Source organism: Tenrec ecaudatus, chromosome 16 (assembly GCF_050624435.1).
Source record: "Tenrec ecaudatus isolate mTenEca1 chromosome 16, mTenEca1.hap1, whole genome shotgun sequence".
NCBI lineage: Eukaryota > Metazoa > Chordata > Mammalia > Afrosoricida > Tenrecidae > Tenrec > Tenrec ecaudatus.
Genome location: NC_134545.1, coordinates 20,194,050 through 20,212,828, shown reverse-complemented (window position 1 = coordinate 20,212,828; position 18,779 = coordinate 20,194,050). Strand labels below are relative to the sequence as shown.

General features: G+C 42.9%; 1 protein-coding gene across 1 annotated transcript in view; it reads left to right on the top strand.

The window, feature by feature from the left end:
* The window catches only part of MAPK1 (mitogen-activated protein kinase 1), an 83,108-nt gene that overhangs the window by 53,294 nt on the left and 11,035 nt on the right, over positions 1-18,779 (top strand). Inside the window, exons 4-6 of the mRNA XM_075534686.1 lie at positions 4,720-4,836; positions 10,651-10,765; positions 11,060-11,191. Coding sequence (XP_075390801.1) covers positions 4,720-4,836; positions 10,651-10,765; positions 11,060-11,191 — 364 coding nt within the window. The remainder of the gene's footprint in view (positions 1-4,719; positions 4,837-10,650; positions 10,766-11,059; positions 11,192-18,779) is intronic.

The following is an 18,779-nucleotide window of genomic DNA, read 5'->3' as shown; positions in this document are numbered from 1 at the left end:
TTTCCATTGGATAGTTTTGCCATAAAGTGCCCAAACTTTTTGGTGATTAAATTTAATGCACTATGTCAACATTGTCCTGAGTTGTATTCTGATTATTCCCTTTCTCTAATACTCTTGTTTCCCTGCCCCTCTATCTTTTCATTTTTCTTTTAAGAAATCATTGGCTATTTAAGGCTTCCTGAAGAAAGACACCGATTTTACTGGGAAGGTCCTTTATTTTGTGCTAGATGGTAATCTTGGGGTAGTCTTCCTCTAGGCTTAAAGCAGGCATCCTCAAACTACGGCCCACGGGCCACATGCGGCCCACCAAGGACAGTTATCTGGCCCGCTGGATGTTTTTGCCCCGTTTTGTTTTTTACTTCAAAATAAGATGTGTGTGGTGTGCATAGGAATTTGTTCGTAGTTGGTTTTTTTAAAAAACTATAGTCTGGCCCTCCAACGGGTCTGAGGGACAGTGAACTGGCCCCCTGTTTAAAAAGTTTGAGGAGCCTTGGCTTAAAGCGTATCTCAGGAGGTCCTCTGTTCTCTACTACTACAGTTTGCCTTAGGTTTGTTTTTTGTTTTTTAATGAGTATTTGTTTTCTTAATTCTTGTCTGCCCTGTCTAGTACCAACTATATTATGTCAGAACTGTCAGTGATGAGAGGCAACCACCAATCTACTTCTGGTCTCAGAACAGAAGAGGCTGTGGCTCTTTTAGATTGGTTTCTTGTCTGAGCTTTTTTGTTACCTTTCTTACTGTCTTCCTTCTGGGAATTAAAGACCCCTGATTGTGTCTTAATAGCTGCTTAACACAAGCTTTTGCTGCAAGACACCAGGCACTACTCATTTCACTAAGACGGAGATGATAATTTTTTTATTACATTATTTCAAAGGAGTATTGGATGTGTGAAATAGGCAGCTGCTACCCTACAGGTTGCGGTACAGGAGGTCTTCCTACAACAGAGAGGAGTGGGCTGACTCTCACCCTTAAGGAGCGTTCTGATTTAGGCACTTCATTGGTGCAGATTGCTTCATGGGAGGTAGCCTATGGAATAAGAGTCCTAGGCATCTCCCACTGATCTGTGCACCTCAAAGCGAGGCTGGGCACTACAGATTGAAGCTATGTTTGCGGGTGGCCATACTGCTTCTTTGGCGCTAAATGATTTTCCTGGGAGAAAAAAAGGCGACCGATAAATGTTTTATGCTTAGTGCTTTGCCTGATGCTTTTGGGTTTTTTATCATCCCGACACTGTTGTTGCAGATTGCTTCTGTTTGTTTATAGAGAGACCTTCACAATGAATATTTTAAGTAGATAGTGTTTCTGGGGAAGGTTGACTCTTATTTCTGCTTGGACATATTTCAAATTGAGAATAGAGCAAACTGATTTCTCTAGAACTACTTTACACGCCATAGTTATCACCCATACATATGTGTCCATGCACGTGCATGTGCACGTTTTTCTTGTTAGCCATCTATACCCGCTCCTGTTCTTAGAGCCCAGTTGACACACACAGTCAGAAATATAACAGGCTATTTTAAGTATTTAGATAGATGGTTACCATGGAGTTGACTCCCACCTCATAGAGACCTGATATTCGGTAGAACAAAACAAAGCCTGGGCCTGTGTCCTCACCATTACCAGTATACTTCAGTCATCATTTGCAGTGACAGTGCTTTTCCATCTCACAAAGGTCACTGTCACTGGCCCTCTCTTTTCCCATACATTATCTCCTCTAGCAGTTGAATCCTTCTGATAAATGTGTCCAAAGCAAGAGAGTTGGGCAGTGTTCTGTTGTGTCCCTGAAGTTTCCATTGGGGAAACTTTTTCGGAAGTAGGTCACTAGGACTTTCTTCCTAGTCTGTCGTAGTCTGAAAGCTCCGCTGACACTGTGGACCACGAATGAGTCTGCCAATGTTTGAAATGTGGTGGCATCGTTCCTAGAATCACAGTCACACCACACACACCACTACGTGACAGCTCACTCACATTAAGAAACAGTGACACTTGTATGTCATTCATGCCCATGGGTATATATTCAGGAGAGAGTCGCATTCCAAAGACAGGTACAGTATCACTGAAGTCATGATCTGTCATTGAAAGATACGGCGCTGTGTGAATGAGGGTGGAGAGTGCCAGTGGTCTGAAAGCAGCTTTTCCGTCCCGATTGAGTCATTATCTTGAGGTGGCCATGGTTGCCTAGTCCCATGAGCCCCGTGCCTAGAACGTCTGCAGTCTGCAGCCTCACCGACTGAACGCTTGTTATTTGGATCCTTTAGAATTTCAGTTAGGCAGTTCTAGAACACTTCCCCACCCCCAGGCAGAATCAACACGATGGTGCAATAGTACTAGGTGAGTGTGTGTTGTTAGAATATCCCCACTCCTGAGACTTCCATTAGTTCTTCCAATGTTCCCGTCATTTCTCGGTATCCGAGATGGCTTTTATACACTGAGGAGAAGTGGCTTTGATTAAGCTGTGGTTTTTAATCTTTCTGCAGACCATCCTCCAAGGAAACGAAGGGTGGTGAATTGGTTCTCACCCTTTACTAAGGTGAAGACTTGTTAGATGCCATCGAGTCCCTTCCAACCCACATGAGCCCACGCACAGCAGAACAAAACACTGCTCGTCTTGTGCCATCCTCACAATTACTTGTATGCTTGAACCCGTTGCAGCCACTGTGTCAGTCCATCTTGTGGAGGGCCCTCTTCTGCATCGCCGCTCTTCTGCTGTACCTTCTCCAAGGTCTCCTCTCCTGACAAGATGCCCAACGTACGCAAGATGAAAGCTAGCCATCCCTGCCTCTAAGGAGCATTCTGATTGTACTTCCAAGACAGATTTATGTGTCCTTTTGACAGCCCATGGCACGTTAAATATTCTTTGCCAGCACAATTCAAACACATTGCTTGTTCTTCGGTTTTCCTTATTCAATTTCCAACTTGTTTAAATGATGGAGACTTAATCTCACCTTAGTAGCTTGTTCATTAGCATAGCAGAGAACTTCTTCCAAAATGGAATTTTAGCCACAGGCATCTTAGAGGCTAGAATGCATAATACATCACATATGGGAAGGCTAAAATGGCCCTATTAATTGACTACATCTTGGGGAATAAAACAATCTAACCCTTTTTTATCTACTTATGCTATGAAAATTGATCATTAAGGGGAAAGATTAAGTATTTCTCCTGTCTTTGCAGTGGTTCTAGCCGTCAAATAAACACATAGTCTTAGCCAATAAGTAATGAGTCTACCTGTGTCAGTCTGGGTAGTTTATAAACAACTCCACAGAAACCCATATGTATAAGAGAGAGTTATGTAAAGGGTAAGTGGGCATTAAGAAAACATCCCAACACAGTGCTACAGAAGCCCACAAGTCCAACATTAGTCCATTTGTCCCCCTCCAGCTCACAAAACACACGCAGTGACGCCGACTGCAGGAGGAAAGCTGAATTAGTGAGCGTGTAAGCATCTCAACTCTCGCAGGGGGCTCCACGTGGTTGCTCCAGCACCCATGGCTGCATCGGGGTAGGTCCGGGTGACTTCTCCACAGGGATGTCAAATCCCTGTGCTATCTCCCCACATGGGCTTCGTCTTCATCGTGCATCCCCAAGGAGAATGCCTTATTCTCCACCTGCATCCCCATCAGGCTGCTGGGGCTCTCCTTGCAACACAAGGACTTGCATCTTTTCTTTCGCCTTTGAATTAAATTGTTTCCTGATGGTGGAGATGAGGAAACACAAGAGCACATCTGATTTACATAAAATGGATGAAGAATGGACCCATTTATAAATGGATCCGTTTATAAAGAAATGGATGTTTTGCAATGTTCAGACTGCCAGAACAAACAGATCCATCTTAGAAGAAGGGCAGCCAGGGAGCTCATTGGCTTCATCTTCCCACCTCCTTTGTACATGTTCTCAGGAGGACAAAGACATCATGCTTGTTTGTGAAAGTAGTGGAGCAGCAAAAAAGAAGACCTGTGACAAGTTGGATGGACACAGTGGCTACAACAATGAACTCACACACAGTTGCGAGGATGGCCTTGGGAGGAAGGAAGAGAGGGTGCAAACAATTAAAATATTCTGCAATCCTTTGGGACTAGACACATTATAGTTGTATTTTGATACCTTGCAGTCTGTCAAACATTGTCATTGTAACAGCAAAGGATTGGATGGCCAGATCGCTAGAAAACCAGCAATTATTTGTGTTTCAAGGGAAAATTAGAAGATGGAGGGTGGGGGGGTTGTGTGTGGTGTGTTTGTTTAAATTGTGACTTGAGTATGAGGAGTAGGGTATTTGAACAGCAGGAATGAATTTGACTCCGGGGAAGGGGAGACTGGCGGTGCCTCCAGGCCTGGGGAAGACAATAGAAAAGCTGGAAGGGAGGTCTGAGTAACAGAAGGGAGCTGCACACATGGATGGAGGAGGTGACAGGGAGACCAGCAGGGGCCCTCTGACAAGTACCCTGTGATAGAGTACTGTGGACTAGGCCATCGTGGAAGGTAGAGAACTGCCCCTTCTCATAGGTCTTGTAGCTGTAGATGGTCATGGCTGCCCATCCGGTTGTTGGGAGGGTGACATGATAACTGCATTTGCTGAGTTGTCAGCACAGCATTCGCCCCTTAGTAGTCATTCCTGTCACTTCCTGTCATTTGTATTGCTGTTGCCACGTTCCTTTTGCTCCTGTTTTGTTCTCAACTTGGTCAGCATCTCCCAGAATGGCTTTCATTTTTCTCTCTCAGATCTGCGACTTTGGCCTGGCCCGTGTTGCAGACCCAGATCATGACCACACTGGCTTCCTGACAGAGTACGTGGCCACACGCTGGTACCGGGCTCCAGAAATCATGTTGAATTCCAAGGTAAGGCCCAAGCTTGCAGGTAATGAAAACAATGTGGTAATCAGTCCCTCTCCTGCTGGCCTCTGTTTCAACTTGGGTCTCAGCTTGGTTCATCCTGCAGGCCCAGGTCTGTGTGTGTTTGCTGAGAATCCTTTCCTCTCCTCACATTGCCTCTCCCCTGTTTCTCTCCTGTTGTGTGGTACTCTTAGCAATGCCGAGACAGTCAGGATTTAAGGACCTCATCAAGATACATCCCAAATTTCCCCACAAAGTTCATCTAGCCCAAAAGTAAGTCCTAACACTATCCAGTGTGCGAGCATTATGTTCATCTATTCAGACCTTTTGGTCAACTCCCATCTATAGCCGCCCTCCCACCCCCATCTCCTCTCCATGGCAGCAGCACTTGCCGGAGTACAGACTGCTGTTTCACAGAATGGCTCACATTCCAGACTCTTCCGACCACTTTCTCATGAGATTCAGACCTCTTGCATCAAGAACGCCACAGATCCTAGACACCCTGGGTATGCATGCCTGGCTCTCTAGCAGGCTTTCACCCCATCATCCTACACCTCCAGATGGCCCAGTCTGCGTCAGTGATGAGACTGGGGATTGCAAAATTATGTGGGGTTTCTTTTGCCTGTGGGGTTTCTTTTGCCTTTAACATTTCTCAACTGACATTCTATGAAGATAGTCATTTTATAACAATCCATTCATCAATTGTATCAGGCACATTGGTACATATGTTGCCATCATCATTTTGAAACCATTTTCTTTCTACTTGAACCCTCGGTATCAGCTCCTTTTTTCCCTTCCACTTCCCACTCTCGTGAACCATTGATAAATTATAATTATTTTCATATCTTACACCATCTGCTCTCTCCCTTCACCCACATTTGTTGTTCATCCCCTGGGGGTGGGGGTAGGGGTGGGGTTATATGTTGATCATTGCTATTTGTTACCCCTTTCTCCCCCCACTTTCCACCGACCTTCATGGTATAATTGCTTCCGTTGCTGTACCTGAGGAGTTTATCTGCCCTGGATTCTGTGTGTCGGGAGCTTATGCTCTGGTTTAACCTTATTTGTAAGGTAGAACTAGGGTTATGATAATGGAGTGGGGGAGGGAAGCATACAAGAACTAGAAGAATGTTGTGTGTCTCATCAGTGCTGTACGGCACTCTGGTTTACTCGTCCCTTCCTTGTGGCCCTACTGTGAGGGGTTGCCCAATTGTCTATAGATTGTGTTGTTTATAAGAGGCATCTGTTGTGGAAAAGTTACTGTTCTTGCAAAATTCTTTCATGCAAACTCCAGCTTCAAGACTGTCACCAAGGCAGTGTTGTCGGACTACTGCTGCTTCCTTTGTTTCCAACTGTCACATTCCTGTAATTACCAATCCATCTTGATTGCATGTTTGCTCAGTTTCAGACTGAAGATGGTGGTAGAATTTCTTAGTTTCTTCATCACTAGCTTTAGTGGTTGATGTGTGAAGTTGAATAATAGTATTATGTGAATTTCCTTGTATGCAGATGGATACCATTGCTGTCACAGATAGGTCTTGATGTGACACTGTTCTCAAATTTGCCATTTCCAGTGCAGCAAACATAGGATTATTTGGCTCAAAATGGTCAATACCAGTCCATTTCAGGTCACGAGTACCTAGGATAGTGATCGCTATGCATTTCATTTGTTCCCTTTGCTGCTTATCAGAAGTCCCATTGGTTCCTGTCCGTGTTGGTGATGTCCACATGGAGACTGCGTTAACGCATTCTCTCTAACAAAGATTCATCCACTAGTAGTAGTATTCACTGACTAATGAAAGCACACACCCCTGTATTTTAACTCTCTTGATGATTTAGTCATGATTAATTTATTTAGTAGATTAAACCATTCCTCCCACGTAAGAATCAGTGGTCAAATTGTCCCCATATTGGCTCCTGGGAATGGTTCTGAAAAGGTGCCTTGACTATTGAGTGTGCCTTAGATTCTGGTATTAGATGCCCCTAGACTCTAACTTGCTTTCCCCTTGGCAGACCTGGGTGGCGCTCACTCGCTCTCTCTCTCTCTCTCTCCAAGGAGCTTGGTTCCTCTTTGTGAATTCTTTTGTTATGTGTTGTAAAATTTACCTTTAATTTAATGTTTACCCAGAGCATCTGAATATTACAGATTTCAAGATTTTGGAAGGATTATTTTTAAAAATTCATCTTTACCATAGCGCTCTCTCTATATATAGATAAATATAATTAGTGATTCTTGGTGGTGGGCATTGAGTTGATTCCGACTCACAGGGACCCTGTGTACTGTGCGCCATGCTTACAGTTGTACAGGCTCAGACTCATCGTTGCATCTGCTGTGTCAGTCCAGCTTGTCAAGGACCTTCCTCTTTTGTACTGCCCAGCTACATGACCAAGCTTGGTGTCCTCTTTCAAGAACTGATCTCTCCTGATAAAATGTCCAGCGGACGTGAGACAAAGTCTCGCCACTATCTTGTTTCTAAGGAGCCTTCCGGCTATACTTCTAAGACAAATCTATTTGCTCTTTAGGTAGTCCATGGAACTTTCAACAGCAACATAATTCAAATGCATTGGTGATTCTTCGATCTGTTACCTTTTGGTCCAGTTGTGAGGATTTTTTAAAATAAATCATTTTATTGGGGTTCTGACAGCTCTTCTAACAATCCATGTATCACTTGTATCAAGCACATTTGTACATGTTGTCATCAGCATTTTCTTTATTTTTTTTAAATAGCTGCTCACTTTTATTAAATAGTTATGCTCTAAGATTTTCATGTTTAAGCCTCACAGTACTTTGCCTCTATTTTAAGATACAAAACTTACACTCTTTGAGGGGTTAAGAAATTTACCAAAAATCACAAGGCATTTAAAATGTCATAGGAACAATTCTAACTCAGGTGCACCAGATCCTAATCCTGCATTCCCAAAGGTTACCAAATCACTATTCTAAAGATTGGGGCGGGCTTTATGCAGAGAAGTGCAGTTAAAACTTACGGTACTTTTGAAGAGTAAGCAGCAAATTGGCTGAAAATTAGGGAGGCTGTATGGTGGGAACGTGTCATTCCAGGTTAGAGGAACCACTTGCCTCACCAGAAGACTCTTCAACATGGTTCAGCGCGGTGGGAAGAGCTGAGCCAGGACAGGGAGGTCAGGTAACCAGGCTGCTGAACAGATAGGCTGAGTGACCTAGACTGCCTTCTCAAGGACTCCCACTTTCCGGGCAAAGGCTTACTGGAGCCTTCTCTGCCCGGCTTCCTCAGCCAGTTCACATATTAGGAGCCCTCTCAGGGCGCAAACCCCCACGAAAATTAGAAACCTCCCTTTATAGTCCCCCTCTCATTTCCAATCCAAAACAACTTGGCTGGGGCTATGAACTTCCTACACCAGGTTCTGGAAAATCACGATTTGGCTCAGGGGCCAAAGTTACGGAGAAGGGACCCAGGAATCCAACCCCTTGTCCCAGCTCTACCTGCCTACAAGGCGTAACCTGGCCCTCCCTTAAACTGTCCCTCCAGGGACAGTTCCAAATTTCCCATCACCATCATTTTGAAAACATTTTCTTTCTACTTGATCCCTTAGTATCGGTTTCTCTTTTTTCCCCCCTCCCTCTCCCACCCTTGTGATCCTTTGGTAAATTATAAATGATTATTTTCATATCTCATGAGGGTTTTTGTTTTGTTTTACATTAAGTTGTAATTAAGGCTGAAGTCTTTGCTCGCCATCAGCAAGTCCTTCAAGTCCTTGCTTTCTTCAAACAAGGTTGTGTCATCTGCATATTGAAGGTTTTTAATCCTTCTTCCATTCTTGATTCTTAACTCATTTTTCTCAGAAAACTTCACTATGTTTAACCCTAAACTTTATTATCATAATAATATCACACACACACACAAAATCTTACCCAGCTATCCTCTACAGTTTGTCAGTTACTGTCATACCTAGCATTTGCAGTAGACTTCAATTTATACACTCACCCAAGAAACACCTTCTTGCCAGTTGTGTGATATAGACAGACTCACGATTCCCTACCTCAGAACAGAATTTCTGTAAATTAAAAATCATGCCTGAAGAATGTAAAAAAAGAAGAATATTGAAAATAAGGGTTGGCTTTCATCCTGACTTCTTTAAAAAATGAGTTCCGGGGGGACTTGGGATAGGGGGAGGTGGGGGGTAAGGAAGTGGTGTTAACAAACCCAGGGACAAGGGAACAACAAGGGATCCAAATTGGTGGTGAGGTGGGAGTGGCAGGCCTGGTAGGGAATGATCAAGGGTAAGGTAACGAAGAGGTAGAGCTATAACCCAGGTGGGGACGGAGCATGATAGTGGGGCGGGAGGAACGTCAAGGGAAATAGAGGAAAGAGCTAGGAGGCAAAGGACATTTATAGAGGTCTAGACAAAGTCATGTACGTATGCAAATATATATATGAGGATGGGGAAATAGATCTATGTGGCTGTGTTTGCAGGTTTAGTATTAAGGTGGCGGAAGGACATTGGGCCTCTACTCAAGCACTCCCTCAATGCATGAATGCTTTCTTCTATTAAATTGGCATTCTATGGTGCTCACCCTCCCGACACAACTGCTGAAGCCAAAGCGGGTGAACAAGCAAATGTGGTGAAGAAAGCTGATGGTGCCCGGCTATCAAAAGAGATAGCGTCTGGGGTCTTAAAGGCTTGAAGATAAACAAGTGGCCATCTAGCTGAGAAGCAACAAAGCCCACGTGGAAGAAGCACACCAGCCTGTGCGATCACAAGATGTCGAAGGGATCAGGTATAAGGCATCATCAGAAAAAAAAAATCTTACCATAGTGAATTAGGGGGGAAGTGCAGAGTGGAGACCCAGGGGCCATTTGTCGGCCACTGGAGATCCCCTCACAGAGGGGTCTAGAGGAGGAGATGAGTCAGTCAGGGTGTGATGTAGCACCGATGAAGAATAAAGCTTTCCTCCAGTTCCTAAATGCTTCCTCCCCCCAACTACCATGATCTGGATTCTACCTTGCAGGTCTGGATAGAGAGGAGGATGTACACTGGTGCAGATAGGAGCTGGAGGTACAGGGAATCCAGGGCGGATGATCCCTTCAGGACCAGGGGTGTGAGGGGCGATACTGGGAGGGTAGAGTGTGAGTGGGTTGGAAAGAGGGAACTGATTACAAGGATCTACATGTAACCTCTTCCCTGGGGGATGGACAACAGAAAAGGGGGTGAAGGGAGATGCCGGACAGGACAAGACATGACAAAATAATAATTTATAAATTATCAAGGGCTCATGAGAGAGGGGGAGGGGGGAGGGATTGGGGAAAATAGGACTTGATGCAAAGGGATTAAGTGGAGAGCAAATGCTTTGAAAATGAAGAGGGCAAAGAATGTACAGTTGTAGTTTATACAACTGATGTATGTATGGATTGTGATAAGAATTGTATGAGTCCCTAATAAAATGTTTTTTAAAATGATTTACATAATGAGGCAAGGTCCTCTAGAAGGATAGCACGGCTCCTTTCAAGTTCGTTTCCAAGTTTTCAACACTAATAAATGGATCGCTAATTCCCTGAAGCAACAGGTGTTGTTACCTGTTTTCCAGCTCCAGTTTACAAAAAGATTCTGGTTCTACCTCCCAACTGGCCTTAGAAATTCTATGTTACTAATGAATTAAACAACCTTGAAGGAAGAAGTAAAATTAAGCTCTCTTGAATGATCTGGGATCTTAAAGTCAAATTGTGGTTGTTTGTTTGTCCTTGATGCTGATATGTATTTTATAATTAGAGCGCCAGATTGGGAAGGCCTGTTGGTATGTCATGTAGCACTGGTGTCATGTGTGGTCTTTGATCTTGGCAGGGCTATACCAAGTCCATTGATATCTGGTCCGTCGGCTGCATTCTGGCAGAGATGCTCTCCAACAGACCCATCTTCCCAGGGAAGCACTATCTTGACCAACTCAACCACATTCTGGGTAAGGTTCTCACCCCTTGGGGATTGTCTACCCAGAGCTTCCAGAAGGTCTCCCTGTGAAATTAACAAGTGTTCTAACGACTCTTCATCTAGGATAGGCATGGATGTTTATTTAACCTTCCTCAACTTAAAAATGTTAAGGAACTTAAACCCCTCCCCCCAAAATGTTAAGAACCTTACATGAAAAGATGTTACAGAAAGTCAGCATTGGAGGTGGTAAGACCATCACCACTGAGGGTACGCAGTAGGTTTACCTCAGCCTTGATACTTAACAGCTAATTATTTTATCTGACAGGTATTCTTGGATCCCCATCGCAGGAAGACCTGAATTGTATAATAAATTTAAAAGCTAGGAACTATTTGCTTTCTCTTCCGCACAAAAATAAGGTGCCATGGAACAGGCTGTTCCCAAATGCTGATTCCAAAGGTGAGTGTGAGTTCATTCCATATTCTTTTGAATCAGAATCATTTGATTGTTGAGTTCGTTGAGTTGTGAGGTGACCGGGCCTGAAATTTAGCCTGTGTCTCGTTCAGTCCTGCTGAGAGAGCACTTTCCTTTGTGCTCACTGTGGCTGCCTTCTTTTCTCTCTCCGCTTTGGAGCACTCTCTAAGCCACTGTCTTGTGGTCCACCTTTTGCTTTCTTTACTGCTCATTTACTTGAATGAAGTTCGCCTGTATAAGGTTCTGAAATCCTAGGTGCCAGCAACACAGAAGTTGATTATTTTCTAAGGGGTTCATTGAAAGACATGTTACATAGTAAAATATATCCTTAGGTGTCTGCGCCCCAAAAGCTCCCTCTCCCATCTCAGCAGTCACCAGTCTGATTTGATTCCCACCCCTGTGGGTGTGCATGTGGGATCACACTTCGCTTGTAACCCTTAGTTTGCTTCCTTTCACTCAACATCATAACACATTCGGAGTTCATCCACATTGTTGTGGACAGTTGACTTCAGATGGAACAGAACCCTAAAGCCAAAAACTACTTCACACAGAGAAGAAAATAGGAAAACATGTTCATACGATCAGTTAGGAGAAAATTTCTTAGTTATGACATCAGAACGCACAGGGCACAAAAGGAAAAGGTGATAAAATGAGTTTTAGCGTGTGATTTTAATATTTATGTGGTTAGATAATTAATTGTATTAGCCTTTATTTCCATTTTCTACATAACAAATCCCTTTGGCTATTTTTTAAAACTTGATACTATGATAAAACTAGGGTAGCAGCATATTGGCATTTCTCAAACAAGCTCACGCCGTAACCTCTAGAACCTGCAGAGAAATTACCGTATATACTCTAGTATAAACCGAGTTTTCCAGCACATGCAATTTTTGTGGTAAAATTAGGTACCCCGACGGATATTTAGGTCAGCTTATACTCGAGTATATACAGTAAGTTACATGGTAAGTGAGGAGTTATGGCTGTCAAGCTACTGCCTTTAAAATAGATTATCCTGAATTAGGAAATGGGTCCACTGTATTCCCAATGCAGTCTCCTTACCAGAGAAGAGGGTCAAACAGAGCCTGTTGCTTGTCCTTATAGATCTTGCTCAATCCATACCTTGCATACCTGCAAGCCTGTGTGTTTTTACCCAAAATGTACTTGTCATTTATATCTACTATTTTTTAAACAGTTTTGTTGGCCTATAATATGAACACCTTTCTGCCAGTATGTAGATCTGGCTGATCCTTAATGGCATTTATCACACTCAGATGATAAATGTGCATCCTGAGCTGCTCTGAGTCAAGATTCAGGAACATTGGGGGTCAGGTAGGGGAGGGAGGGGATAAGGAGGAACTGATATCAAGGAGTTCAAGAGGAAAGAAAATATTTTGAAGCTGACTGTGGTAGCAATTGTTCAATACTGCTGGATGTGATTGAACTATGGGATGTTATGATCTCTGTAAGAGCTCCCAATAAAATGATTAAAAAAATAGATTCAGGAACATTGGATTGCTTCGTATTGTGTTTCAGTTGAATGTAGGAGAGGCTATCTTCTAAAACCAGTGATTTGACAGTACTAAATGTAGAGAATTTGGAAATACAGAAAGAATAGGGACAAGAATAAAAATTACTCTATTACTAGAATTCCGAAGTAAAAACATTAATGTTTTGCTAGAGCAGTGTGGACACAATTTTTGCCTTATCTAGATTTACGTATATATTTCTAGAATTTAGCCTTCATTGTGAGAGGCCATGGTGGTGCTGTGGGTTCAGCACTGGCCACGAAAGATGAAGCAGTGCAAAGATATAAGCTCCAGTAAAGGTTGAATCTCAGGAACCCATGAGAACAGTTCTACTCCATTCTATAAGGTCACTGTGAATTAATTAATCTCAATGATAAAATGGGTATTTTTATTGCAAATTTTTCACATAGAACTTTATATGTATGAATCATGGTTGCTTGCTACTGGTTAGACTGACTTGTATACAAGCATGTTATAAAGGTACTTAAATAACATGTTGGAACCCTGTTGGTACAGTGGTTAAAGGGCTCTGCTGCTTTGGTTGATGGTTCAAACCCACCAGCTGTTCTATAGAAGAGGGTATGCCTAACAGAACTGCATATTTAAGACTTCTTGGTCAGTAGATGTCTTCCTCTTCTTTTCCTTGGTCTGTGGGTAGCTCACCATCATCTCTGAGTTGATAGTTTTATCTCCTTAGGTTAAAGTCATGAACTTTGACATTGGTTCAATGAGATAATAGCTAACAGTATTAAAATACTGGATGTTAATATGTTAAAATATGTTTGATTTATCTGTGCTTACTCGGGCTACAAAGAACATTTCTGCTTTCTCTAAAACAACAACTAATGCTATTTTGTCAGATGGACATGATGTGACTTGGACATGCTGCACTGGGTGGGAGCATGCTGGTTACTTACTGTGTTCAAGGGTAGGAGCGTAGATCTCATCATCCTTGGTTTCCATGGCTGCCTTTATGGAAAACGGTGTCACAAAGATCAGTAAATCCAGTGACAGTACTTCCAAAATCCAAATGCACATTATTTTTAGTTACATCCACCAATAATACAAAGATTTATTGTCAAGATTTGGCAGTCATTTCCTTGTTTGATGTCACACAGCTCTTGTACAGCAACTTGAAGAAGTTGAATTTTTTGGGCCCAGCATACTTCTGCTAAGGTACTCTGCTGCCTAAAAAACTGTTTCAGAGCTAGAAAGGTCTGTTTCCAAGTCGTAAAGAAGATATGGAGAACGTTGCTTAATTCTGGCAACCGAATCCTGCAGTGATGGAAATGTTTCTAAACATCCATTCTCCAAGTGTCCTCCCAAGGCTGCTTTCTCCCACAGGCAATTTACTTAGCTTCACACTTGGTTTTGAAAGAGTCTGTTTCTGATAGAGTGCTTCGAGGAGGGGCTTAGGGGCCAGGTGAGGGGCACTCTGTGAACACAAGAGGAAGTGCTGCCACCTCCCTGCCATCCCCTGTCCGCAGCTCTCAGAGTTTGCCTTTATGTTCACTCTTGTTTTTGTAAGACCACATATATTTTATATACATATATAACCCAAAGTTGCTATTTGAATAATTTTAAAGTCTATGGTTTACTGTTACTACATTCACTCCATTGTACCTACCTTCACCCACTCTCCTTTTCCAAAATTTTCCATCACCACAGATGCTTATTGCTGAATCCCTTGAGTGGCATTGTCCGTTTTTGTCTTCAAAGGAGTCTGGACTCCCGTGGGGGAAGGAAAGCTTGTTACTCAACAGATGGTGTTGCGATCACTGAGACGCTGTTTGGAAGAAAACCAGTTTAGATCATCACTCACACAGCAAAATGAATTTCAAAAGAATTGGTGTGAAATGCTGCCAGCCTTTTAGCTAGTAGCCAAGTGCTTAACTGTTTGCTCTACCAGGCTTTCTTAAAGGTATATTACAAATATTATTAAAAGTGCTACATGCAAGGGTTTTAATAGCCTGGAGAGTACTAATGAGCAGCATTCATTGGAGGAAATAATACGTAATTTTTCCACTAGGTAAAAGAAACCATGTAGGAACACTGAACAGAATTTGTCCAGTGTAGCAGTGGGGAAGCTATAGATGACAGAGAGGGGAGGGAACTCGAGTGGCTCATGCACACATATTAGAAGGGCAGGGCTGAGGAAGCAGCAATTTGAGGCTGTTCCTGTACTCCATAAAAGAACATGCTGCCAGCTGGCTGAGGCTGAGAGCACTGTATTGCTTTCATATTGGATTTAGCGTCACAGTCACTTTGGCCTGAATTTGGAGCAGTTGCTGTTTTGTGCTGCTTTGAACTTTGCAATCAATTCTGAGTAAGATTCTATCTCATCCTTATTTTGATTTGCATCTCATGACTACTGACCTAGAGCGTTTCTTCATACGTTTGTTGGCCACCTGAATGTTATCCTTGGTGAATTGTCATGTCCTCTTCCCCCCCACCTTTTTTTAAATTGAGTTATTCATTTTTTTCTTGTTCTGGTGTTGAAGTTTCCTGTAGATTTTAGATATTGGTCCCTTGTCTGATGAGGGACTGATAGACTATTGCTAAAAAATTTCCCCCAGTATCTGGGTTCCCTCTTTTTTTAACTCTTGGTAAAATCTTTTGATGCAAACAGGTATCTTTAGGATGGACACACACACCATCTGTCTTGTCTTCTCTGTGTTTCATAGTATTTGATAGTGTGTTAGGCCCTACATTAGGATCCTTAAGTTTGTCCTTTTTTCTAACCCCCACCCCCATTGATTATATGGCTTTAGGGTTTACATTTATGTCTCTTAATTCATCTTGAGTTTGTTTTCATATAGTTAGTTATTGGTTTTGTTTCAATCTTCTGCAAATGGAAATTGATTTTTTTTTAATTGATTTTTGCCAAAGAATCTATTTCTCCTCCATTTAATGTATTTTGGTCCTTTGTCAAAAACTTTTTCTATAGGTAGGTAGATTTATTTCTGGGTTATTCTGTTTGATCGATGTGTTTCTCATTGTACCAGGACCAGGCTGTTTTAAATGCAATGGCTGTTAGTAGGCTTAGAAAGATTTGGAAAAAGAGAAGCTGCCAACTGTATTGTTCTTTAGTAGTGCCTTGCTTATCCTGGGACTCGTTCACTTCCCTATGATACTTGGTGGTTAACTTTTTCTTCTCTTTGAAGGATGATGCAGGTATATAGAGCATGCAGATATGTGGGCTAATCTGTGTACCTGGGAACCATGGGGAACCTGAATGATTCAATCCCCTCACACCAGCTTCTGTACAGTATGAGAACCCACCCAGCCTACCCCTTTTGCTGGATGCACCAGAACAGACGCTTGTCACAACTCTGCTCAGCACAGCAGAAGGGGCTCCCACATTGCCCGGCAACTCACAAAAAGCTGCTTAGCCAGCATAGTTTGCTAGTTTACTCGATTCCGTGTATATGGATTCAATCTTTTTATTCTGTGTTCCTTCAGAGATTCAGGGCTTGAGGTTTTTACAATAGTTTTTTTGCTGTAGATGCTTCATATAGTATGTCAGTCTAGGCTGCCATCTTGCCGGCAGTCCTTCATAACCTTTTTAATCTTGAATTGCAGTTAGTTAACTTCCCTAGTAAATTACATAATTGTAGCTATTGTCTGTAAGCTCACAGCCATTGTGATGAATTGCTGCACCCAGCAAAGAAGTAGAGCATTCCTTGGGAAAGATGGTTAGTATCAAAACTGATCAAAGAAAAAAGTTGGAGGAGGCACATCTGACCTCCACTTCTAAAGAATCCACCAGGGCCTGATGGTGATTCTTGCACATAAGTACAGAGGGACTCCAAAAGGTTCACGGATACCTTTAGTCTAATCACATATTTCCAGGAACGTTTTGAAGCCACGTTAATTGTACGTGGCTTTACAGGGTGTATATGCTCTGTCATACTATGGTGACTTACATGTTGCTGGGATGTGGGGAACTATTCGCCTGTACCAGTGAGGTGAATAGGTTTTGAGGTGAATAGGTTTCAACAGAGTTTCTGGACAAAAACAAATTGGGAAGAAAGGCCCAGCAATCTGTTTCTAAAAAAAATTAAGCAATGAGAACAGCATGGTCTGATGTGTTTGCTTGGGGGACCCATCATCAAGAGGGGCGATCACTAGAGGAGGACACTGTGTTTGCTGACGCAGAGGGGCAGGGAGACTCGGTGAGATAACCACACAATAGTTAAACATGTTGATAGTTGTGAGGATGACATCACGTCGTACGTACTTAAGTCATCCTGAGTATGTGGACTCAATGACAACTCTGTTCTTTTTTCTTCCCCACAGAATTCTTTCTTTTTGTGGGCTCATACAGCTCTTATCACAACCCATGCAGACATCACTTGTATAAAGTACATTTGTACATTCGTTACACTCATCATTCCCAGAACATTTGCTCTCGACATAAGCCCCTGGGCATCAGCTCATTTTTCCCCTCCCTCTCCGCTCCCCCTTCCCTCATAAACCCTTGATAATTTATAAATTATTATTTTGTCATATCTTACACTGTCCTACATCTCCCTTCACCCACTTTTCTGTTGTCTGTAGATCCCTGTATTCAGTTCCCCCTTTCTATCCCACCCTCTCAGTATCATCATTCTCACCACTTGTCCTGAAGGGATCATCCATCCCAGATTCCCTGTGTTTCCAGTTCCTATTTGTACCAGTGTACATCCTCTGGTCTAGCCATATTTGTAACATAAAATTGGGGTCATGGTAGTGGGAGTGGGAGGGGGAAGCATTTAGGAACTAGAGGAAACTTGTGTTTCATTGTTGCTACACTGCACCCTGAATGGCTCATCTCCTCCCCACGACCCTTCTGTAAGGAGGTATCCAGTTGCCTACAGATGGGCTTTGGGTTCCCACTCCGCACTCCCCCTCATTCACAATAATAGCATTGTTTGTTCTTTGATGACACCTCATGATCACACAGGCTGGTGTGCTTCTTCCATGTGGGCTTTGTTGCTTATGAGCTAGATGGACGCTTGTTTACCTTCAAGCCTTTAAGACCCCAGACACTATATCTTTTGATAGCTGGGCTCCATCAGCTTTCTTTACCACATTTGCTTATGCACCCGCTTTGTCTTCAGTGATTGTGCCAGGCAGGTCAGCATCATGGAATGCCAGTTTAAGAGAACAAAGTATTCTTGCATTGAGGGGAGTACTTGAGTGAAGGCCTAATGTCCATCTGCTACCTTAATACTAAACCTATAAATATGTGCACATAAATCTATTTCCCCATCCTCATATATAAATATATTTACATATGTATATGCCTTTATTTAGATCTCTATAAATACCCTTTGCCTCCTAGCTCTTTCCTCTATTTCCTTTTACTTTTCTCTTGTCCTAATATCATGCTCCGTCTTCATTTGGGTTTCAGTAATTCCTCTTGGTTACATTGCCCTTGATCATGCCCTACCAAGTTTCCTACACCCTCCTCACCACTGATTTGGATCACTTGTTGTTCCCTTGTCCCTGGGTTTGTTAACACCACTTCGTTTACCCACAGAGAGATCTTACGATTCAAGCACCTAGGTGAAACTTTTAGGCTAAAGATACATCCAGGGGTTGTATGTTTCCTCCACGTACGTAAAGTCGAAAACAGACCACATCGACTGGAGAAGGAGGGACCCTGACCAAGCAGCAGATGTTACTCCTCTAGTCTCACCTTCTTTTCCCTGTTCAGTGGCAAACTGACCAGCACACACAGCGTATTCAGGATCTGTGTCAGAAGCTGAACTAACCTCCTTTTCACCAGGCTCTTCAGGTAGCTAAGGATGCCAGAGGGTCCTGAGATGAAAGAGGCAGAGCTTTGTGGACAGAATCTCTGGCTACTCTGCTGCCTCTAGCATTGAAGGTGAATGTGACAGGCTGCACTTGCATAGCTTAGACGTCTGTCAGGCAGGCGGGCTGGGCCCAGTGAATGCTGCGCACTTCACTTACGATCTGCTGTGTGGACTGGGCCAGGATGGAAAGAAGTCCACAAAACCAAGGACACTGGTGAGGTCAGATTTCTTGTTGCTTAGGTCTTT